The sequence below is a fragment of the Doryrhamphus excisus genome, chromosome 2 (genome assembly GCF_030265055.1).
Source record: "Doryrhamphus excisus isolate RoL2022-K1 chromosome 2, RoL_Dexc_1.0, whole genome shotgun sequence".
Classification (NCBI taxonomy): Eukaryota; Metazoa; Chordata; class Actinopteri; order Syngnathiformes; family Syngnathidae; genus Doryrhamphus; species Doryrhamphus excisus.
This window is the reverse complement of record NC_080467.1, coordinates 29,106,419-29,115,690: the sequence shown is the minus strand read 5'-3', so window position 1 is coordinate 29,115,690 and position 9,272 is coordinate 29,106,419. Positions and strand designations below refer to the sequence as shown.

The 9,272-nt window shown below is 35.8% G+C and overlaps 1 protein-coding gene across 1 annotated transcript; it reads left to right on the top strand.

Annotated features, from left to right (window-relative positions):
- The first annotated feature begins 708 nt into the window (after positions 1-708).
- On the top strand, positions 709-3,713 carry gm2a (ganglioside GM2 activator). Its single transcript, XM_058057620.1, has 4 exons — positions 709-908; positions 1,129-1,278; positions 3,020-3,202; positions 3,275-3,713. Exons 1-4 carry the CDS (start codon positions 801-803, stop codon positions 3,428-3,430), a joined length of 597 nt encoding a protein of 198 aa, XP_057913603.1. The 5' UTR covers positions 709-800; the 3' UTR covers positions 3,431-3,713.
- Positions 3,714-9,272: the final 5,559 nt, after the last annotated feature.

Here is a 9,272-nt window from a genome sequence, read left to right as displayed (position 1 = left end):
ATCTTGGCTACGTAGCCGAAAGGGAGGGGCGAACTCGCGTGGTTGGAATTAATTATAATAATTAATTATGTAATTAATAATAAGGAAGAAGAAGGTAACCATTGGTTGTGATTTAAATGAGCGTAATGGATATAGGACAGCACTAGGAGGAAGTAAGTACACGGTGTATTCAGTGTACTTATTGAAGTGCACTGGTGTAAGTCTTTATTGAGACACGTCCTAGCTAGTCCTAGCTAATATTAGTAAAACAGTATCTAACCTTTAGTTTTATTTTGAAGTATAATTTAGCAATATTTTAGTTATTTCCCTCATTGGTATTACTCATTGCACACTATATTTGATTTTGTGTTTTTATTTAGTGGGGTTGTATCGCGTTTTTATTTCCTGAATTGACATGCAATTATGTGTATTTATGCGTAAAACAATGGAATAGATTGCCCATAGGAACAAAGATTAGTTGTTTTTGTTTCTGTTCAACACAGAAAGCTGTCGTACAGCGGCATCTAGAGGCGCCTGTGTGTAAATACATTAAATATTCTATCGAAACGTCGAATATTCACCATTTTTATCGATTATTTCCAATCGTGGAATAAACATATCAAAATACGTCGACGTGTATAATTCAAAGTTAGACCAAGTTATTGTTTATAAGCACTTTTAACGACGTCACGTGACGCTTTGCTGCGTCATAACGTTCGAAGCGGAAGTAAGCGGAAGTAGCAAAAAAAAAGCGGCGACGAACGGCTCAGGCTGGTGTAGTTCGTCTTCTCACGCTTTTAAAGTTATTTTTTCCCCCCGACATGGATGCTAATGTACTTTTTGCTGTCACTCTCAGTCTGATGGTGGCTTTTGTTTTCAATCCAGCCACCGGAAGTCAGCTGATCTGGAGGAGAATCAACAAAGTAAAGGTAAGTGTTTACATTAAAGTCAATGGAGGTGTTTTGTTGTATTGGAACTGTTCTATACAGCATAGTATATGTAACAATAAGCTATTATTGCTCTAAATACCCTGAATAATAAATATGTCAGAATGATACAGTAGAGGATAATAATTTGGGATTTACAAAGTTATTGTGTGTACTTAATGTGTGCACTTAATGAAGTGATAAGTGTCTGAATCTGTTTAAGTTGGGCTTCGACTGGAAGAACTGCGGGAAGCCGGATGCCGCCGCCGTGATGAAGACCCTCAACTTGTCACCTGATCCCATCAACATCCCCGGCTCGCTGACGGCGTCCGCCTCGGGGTCGACGTCCGTGGAGCTCGGCGCTCCTCTCAGCGTGAGTAGGAATTCCACGCACCGCTTCCTGTCGTCCTCTTGTCCTTTCACAGTAAAAAAAAAAAAAAGTCAGCGTGACCATGACTACTATATAACTTAATATAATCAAATGACGTCTTTATAACTTAGCAGCGGACATAAAATAATAAAATAACTGCTGTAAACGTCTCACAAAAGTTGACCTAAATCTCAACAACACAAAAACAAGATAAAGATTATTGCGCACTTAGTATCCTACCCAGCAGTTCATGTGCACTTGCGCACTTAACTTAGTCCACACTGAGAAGCTACTTACCGCCCTCAGTAGTCGCCAGGGGTAGAGCAGGGGTCTCAAACTCAATTTACTTGGGGGCCACTGGAGCTCGGGTCTGGGCGAGACTGGGCCGCATCAGGTTTTCAAAAAAACGCATTTATTAAAAACATTTTTTTTAAAAAACTTCGCTTTGGTTCCAATTTTCTACAATAAAAGCTCTGATAAAACATTCCATTGTTCTCAAATATCTTAATTTATATTTTTCTGCACAAAATAAGATGAAAAATAAATAAATCAAGAATAAAAAAAATAAAAAATAAATATAATAATAATAATAAAATGCCAAATAATAAAAACTTAAGAAATCACATATAGTTGGTGGGTACACAAATTATTTTTTTTCAGATTAAATTTAATAAAGCATTATTAGAGCCCTGTAGACATGACAAAACACGACTATAGTCACTTTTTATTTACAACATATTGCGCAACTGCTAACTCGCAAACTAGAGAGCTAGCGAACCTAAACGGTAGCCTCCAAGTTATTTCCTTGAAACTTAAATATCCAAAAACTTACCACTTCCACACGGATAGGGAGGATAACTATTAACAGTTATTTAACCTTTAACATGAACATTAATCAAACGTGATATTTTTTTTCTGGGTACATGATACCATACGGCATCCATATCAAACTCACGCGGGGGGCCTCAAACTAGTGTCCTGCGGGCCACATTTGGCCCGCGGGCCGCATATTTGAGACCCCCGACTTAGACTTTGTAATCAGTGATATAGCGAGGGAGCGATATTTGAACTGCAACGGTGTACTGTAAGGAGGGAAAACATTACAGTAAAGCGCAGTGACTGTAGAGCAAGGGGTGGGCAAACCACGGCCCGGGGGCCACATCCGGCCCGCCAAGTGTTTGAATACGGCCCGCCCAATCTTTCCAAAGTATTTAATTTAAACTCAACATACAACCTGAGCCAACCTTTTGATGGTTGTATCAATTTCGTTGTTTGACATGGTCTGTTGTTTACAAAGTGCTCCTGAAAAAAGGGACACAAGCACATAATAATAAAAAAAATTAAAATAATAATTATTATATTATTATTATAACTATTATGATATTATATTAATGCTAATTATTATATTAATTATATATAATAAAATTGTTATATTTGCATATTTTACATAATAATAATATAATAATTATTATTTTAATTTTATTTTAATTATTATAATATTTTATTATTTTTTAAATATTTAAATATAAATATAAAATAATAAATAATAATAGTAGATTGCATGATAATTTTACAGATACAATAATACCAGGTGGACTGTTACGTGTAAAATATATAGTCTGCCCCCCCCCCCCGGAAATTTTGTTATATCAATGCGGCCCGCGAGTCAAAAAGTTTGCCCACCCCTGCTGTAGAGTGCACTTAATTGAAGTGTACTTAATCAAAGACACGCTTTGATCGTCAGGTCAACGTGACATTAGAGAAGGAGGTCGGAGGATTTTGGGTAAAAGTTCCGTGTTTGGAGGAGGTGGGAAGCTGCCATTATCGGGACGTGTGTGACGTTTTGAACCAACTGATCCCCCCCGGACATGACTGTCCGGAACCTCTGCACACGTACGGGCTGCCCTGCCGATGCCCCTTCCACGCTGTGAGTGGCCGCCGCTTTATTTTTAAATGAATATTATAATATTAAAAGTATATTGTTGTGTTTTTTGTTGAGGGTTCGTACTCGCTGCCCGAGTCGGATTTCTTCCTGCCCTACATGGACCTTCCTTCCTGGCTCACTAATGGAAACTATCGTCTTCAGGGGGTTCTGGGCGGAGGCGGTAATGAGCTGGGTTGCCTCAAGGTGGCGCTGTCAATCAGCTCGGACTAAAGCGGGGTCATTACTGCCACAGCACCTCGTGTTTTACAGATAATAACTTTGATTTATTGTCATTATTATTATTATTTGTACAACAATGATATTGGTTTATTCATTTTGGATCAACTTTATTTAGTTGAACATTTTATAGTGTTGGTTATTGCTGCACTTTGTACAATTTCTAACACACGTCATTGCCAGAATGTTGATTTTATGTGTGATGAAATATTGAATCAGGATGTTTTTTTTTTATTTAAATACGTTTTTTTTACATTAATAAAAGTTATCTACACTATCTGAACAAAAAATCTTAATTGAAGTAATATCTAAAATTTTAAATATTATATTATTATTATTATATTATAATATTATTTAAATAAAAATATAAATTTTATTTTGGAAAACCTAAACTTGTCATAGTCGATACTAAGTTACTTTAATAAAGGTTATGCTAAACTATCTGAACAAAAAATCTTAATTGAAGTAATATATAAAATTTTAAATATTATATCATATTATTATTATAATATTATATTATAATATTATTTAAATAAAAATATTTTAATTTTTTGGGAAAACCTGAACGTGTCATAGTTGATACTAAGTTACATTAATAAAAGTTATGCTAAACTATCTGGAAAAAAAAAAATCTTAATTGAAGTAATATCTAAAATTTTAAATATTATTTTTATCATATTATAATATTATTTAAATAAAAATATTTAATTTTTTTTTTAGAAAACCTGAACGTGTCATAGTTGATACTAAGTTACATTAATAAAAGTTATGCTAAACTATTTGAACAAAAAATCTTAATTGAAGTAATATCTAAAATTTTAAATATTATTTTTATTATATTATAATATTATTTAAATAAAAATATTTTAATTTTTTTGGAAAACCAGAACGTGTCATAGTCGATACTAAGTTAATTTAATAAAAGTTATGCTAAACTATCTGAACAAAAATCTTAATTGAAGTAATATATAAAATTCTAAATATTATATCATATTATTATTATTATAATATTATATTATAATATTTAAATGAAAATATTTAATTTTTTTTGGTAAACCTGAACGTGTCATAGTTGATACTAAGTTACATTAATAAAAGTTATGCTAAACTATCTGAACAAAAAATCTTAATTGAAGTAAAATCTAAAATTTTAAATATTATATCATTATTATATTATATTTAAATAAAAATATTTTTAAAAATTTGGAAAACCTGAACATGTCATAGTTTATATTAAGTTACATTAATAAAAGTTATGCAAAACTATCTGAACAAAAAAATCTTAATTGAAGTAATATCTAAAATTTTTAATATTATTTTTATTATATTATATTATTTAAATAAAAAAAATATATATATTTTATAAACCTGAACATGTCATAGTTGATACTAAGTTACATTAATAAAAGTTATGCTAAACTATCTGAACAAAACATCTTAATTGAAGTAATATCTAAAATCTTTAATACTATATTATATTATAATATTATTTAAATAAAAATATTTTAATTTTTTTGGAAAACCTGAACATGTCATAGTTGATACTAAGCATAGCCGACAGGTGGCACTGTTAACACTGGTCAAAGTAGGTCACGTGACGCATCCCTACTAAACAGACCGCGGCCATGCAACGTCCAACCACCAGGCGCCGCTGTTGCTATGTCATACGGGGCAGAAAATTGAGTGTACATATTTTATTCCATAACAAAATAATAAAAACGGATTTTTCTCATGCAGTAATTACACAACTAATTAGACACCGGCAGACAAAAGGTTAGGCTAATCTAAAAAAAAGGTTGAAAATGACGACAGACGGCCAGTGTGAGAAGAAAGGAGCTGATTGGTGGACATAAGATGGTGGCCTGTTCTCCATATGCTAAAGTGTGCAGTGATGGATGCTTACCACACTCATTAGTCGCCATCTTGGCTACGTAGCAGAAGATGGCTGAACTCCGGTGGTTGCAATTCACCTTAGAAAAGGAGAGAAGAAGAAAATCATTATTTTATAGTAAATAATTCGGAGCGAGCTGATGGTTAAAAGCGTTTAATGAGCTAGGTCACGTGACTATTCGCCGCGTTGACAGCAGCGTCAAACCCGTTCACCTTTTCTCCTCGATTGTTCTCCGGCGCTGATTGTGTCCTCACCTTTGACCCCTTGAGCTTCCTCGCCACTTCATCACCTCCTCGCGTTCACGGCGACTCCTCGGCCTCGCCTGCAGGAAGCGTGAGGCGGCGGTGAAGGCCGCAGACGGGACGTCCTGTAAGGGGAAAGAGGGGGCGGGACATGACAAAACAAGCAAAAAGCACAGACAGGAAGTACTCTGCTCCAGCAGGTGGCGCTGGTTTAGGCTTAGATAATAATAATAATAATAATAATAATAATAATAATAATAATAATAATAATAGGCTTAGGTCCTCATGGTACTGAATCTGGACCACACTCCATCTATTGGAGATCCTCCAATATCATGATGAAGGAGGATCTCCAATGGAGTTAGCATGTGTTAGCAGGCTCTGTTCAAAATAAGCTAACAATAGGCTTAGGTCCTCATGGTACTGAATCTGGACCACACTCCATCTATTGGAGATCCTGTTTCATCATGATATTGGAGGATCTTCATCATGATATTGGAGGATCTCCAATAGATGGAGTGTGGTCCAGATTCAGTACCATGAGGACCATGAGGACCTAAGCCTATTGTTAGCTTATTTTGAACAGAGCCTGCTAACACATGCTAACTGTAGGCTTAGGTCCTCATGGTACTGAATCTGGCCCGCACTCCATCTATTGGAGATCCTCCTTCATCATGATATTGGAGGATCTCCAATAGATGGAGTGTGGTCCAGATTCAGTACCATGAGGACCTAAGCCTATTGTTAGCTTATTTTGAACAGAGCCTGCTAACACATGCTAACTTCAGTGTGGTACTGAATCTGGACCACACTCCATCTATTGGAGATCCTCCAATATCATGATGAAGGAGGATCTCCAATATAATGATGAAGGAGGATCTCCAATAGATGGAGTGTGGTCCAGATTCAGTACCACGAGGACCTAAGCCTATTGTTAGCTTATTTTGAACAGAGCCTGCTAACACATGCTAACTCCATTGGAGATCCTCCTTCATCATGATATTGGAAGATCTCCAATAGATGGAGTGTGGTCCAGATTCAGTACCATGAAGACCTAAGCCTATTGTTAGCTTATTTTGAACAGAGCCTGCTAACACATGCTAACTCCATTACAATGTGTGTGTGCTTTTCACTCAACACACACACACACACACACTGAGGTTGTGTTTGTGTTTACTTTGACTGATAATCTAATCTGATTGGCTGACCTCTGACCTGCCTGGATGCCTCACTGCTAAAACAACATTAAATAAAACTTTATTGTTCCTTTACTGTTGACATGCATTTGTTTGCTTTTGTGTCTCTTTTTGTGGCGCTCGTCTCCACGTCACGCTGCGTGTCACAAGCCCCTCCCCCTTAGTGTTGACGGACGGCTGATATTCCAGAACCCCCACGTCCAACCCCCCACCCCCCATCCCCCCCGTAGCCGCGTGGTCTCTAAACACACAAACATTACCTGGAGGTCAGAGGTGACGTCACAACATTTTAATGAAGAATGAACGTGTGAGGGCGGCACGGCGGTCGAGCGGTTAGCGCGCAGACCCCCACAGTTCAATTCCACCCTCGGCCATCTCTGTGTGGAGAAAAACATGCTAGGCTAATTTGCGACTCCAAATTGTGCATAGGTATGAATGTGAGTGTGAATGGTTGTTTGTCTATATGTGCCCTGTGATTGGCTGGCTGGCCACCAGTCCAGGGTGGACCCCCACTAGGATAGGCTCCAGCACCCCCCATTATACTAGATGTCAGTAATGTTAGCATTAGGCATTTCTAATATGTAAGTTTTCATGTAATGCAAGTGTAAAGCTGACTATAGGGGTGTTAGTTTTTGTCTAGAGGGCTCTAATAGTGGTAAAAAATGTATTGTAGATAACTTTTCTATGCTCCTCCCACGTTCCAAAAAAAACATGCTAGGTTAATTAGCGACTCCAAATTGTCCATAGGTATGAATGTGAGTGTGAATGGTTGTTTGTCTATATGTGCCCTGGGATTGGCTGGCTGGCCACCAGTCCAGAGTGGACCCCGCCTCTCGCCCCGAAGACAGCTGGGATAGGCTCCAGCACCCCTGTGACCCTTGTGAGGAAAAAACTGTAGAAAATGAATGAATCCTGCTTGGCTGCACAGTGGTCGAGTGGTTAAAAAAACACACACACTATGCTTGTTTGGACTCAAATACGCTAAAAGTTTCTAAATATATTCGCGGCTAAAGCAGGAATGCGTCTCTTGTCATCTCAAGACGTGTTTTATTTTCATGTCTTTGCTGCTTCCTCATGTCTGCGGCATCAAACAACAACGACACTAAATCCCTTCCCAGAACATGGAAGCTGCAATTGTGGACTGCGGACGCAACAAATGTGGGGACTTGATGACTGGACGGGAGCCATTTTAAAAGAAGTCCACATAAAGACACTCAGAATGTCCTCACGTGGCCTCTAGGTCCTCTGCTTTAACCCCACACTGGACTGGACTTGCGCTGGGACTGCTGAGGGTGCTGGGGACTAGGTGGGTGCACACGGGGCCAGGTGGGTTGGCTGGCGGGGGTTGGTGGTGTGCTTCGGTATTTGTCCTGGGGTTTTGTTGGGGTGTCCGATGTTCCCACTGTTCTTCTGTTGTTTTGTCTTATGTAAGATTCTGTGATTATATGTGTGGAAAAAAAATCACTTATTGGATTGGTAACTGCTCTGGCGTGGAGAAGGGGTAGGATTTAATAAGCTTTGCTTCTTCCTGCTCCTTTTCAGACATGTGTAGTAATGAGGTGTTGTGTATGTATGTAGGTATATATATATATATATTTTTTTTAATTTAAAATTTTTTATTTTTACAATCAGTAACTGTTACATTTGTTCACTTCCTGCTTTCCTAATATCATTTAAGTTTTTTTAACTTTATTTTATTAATTATTATTTTTATTTTTAATTTTTTTTTTACATAAAAAAAATAATTTTACTTTTTGTCACATACCAAAGTACTCGGTGATATGAGCATCCAATGACATAATGGGTACCATAGTAAGTGTCAATATAGTGATATTATAGTATAGGATAGTGTTATTATTATTATTTTTTGTTTTTAAATTTTTTTTATTATTTTTTTTAAATTAAAACAAATTTTATTAAATGTTTACATTTATTTGTAGTTATTTATTTTTAGGTAATTGGTTATTTTTAGCCTTATGCATTATTTTATTTTAATTTATTTTAATATATTTTAATATATTTTAATTTATTTTAATTTATTTTAATTTAATTTTTTATTTTATTTTAATTTTATATTTACTTTATTATAATTTAATTTTATTTTCATGCATTATTTTAGCTGTTTAAAAATGAACTATATCAGCAAGTTGAAGTATTTGTGATTTTAGAAATAAGGAGTTAGTATGTTCTCTGTCGGCGCCATTATGAATTATCCTTACTGGCCTTTTTTGCAGTACATTTATTGAGTGAAGATTAGCTTTTATAGTTATTAGCCCATATTTCCACACAATAAGTAAGATATGGTAGAACCAGAGAGCAATAAAGAGTGTGGAGTGATTTCTGACTGAGAACAAATTTTTGCTTTGTTCAAATATTGAAATATTTATGGCTACTTTATGTTGTATATATTTTTAATATGAGGTTTCCAGATCATATTTTCATTTATTTTGATCCCCAGAAATTTATTTTCGTTCACTCTTTCAATGTTTACATTGTCTATTTGTATT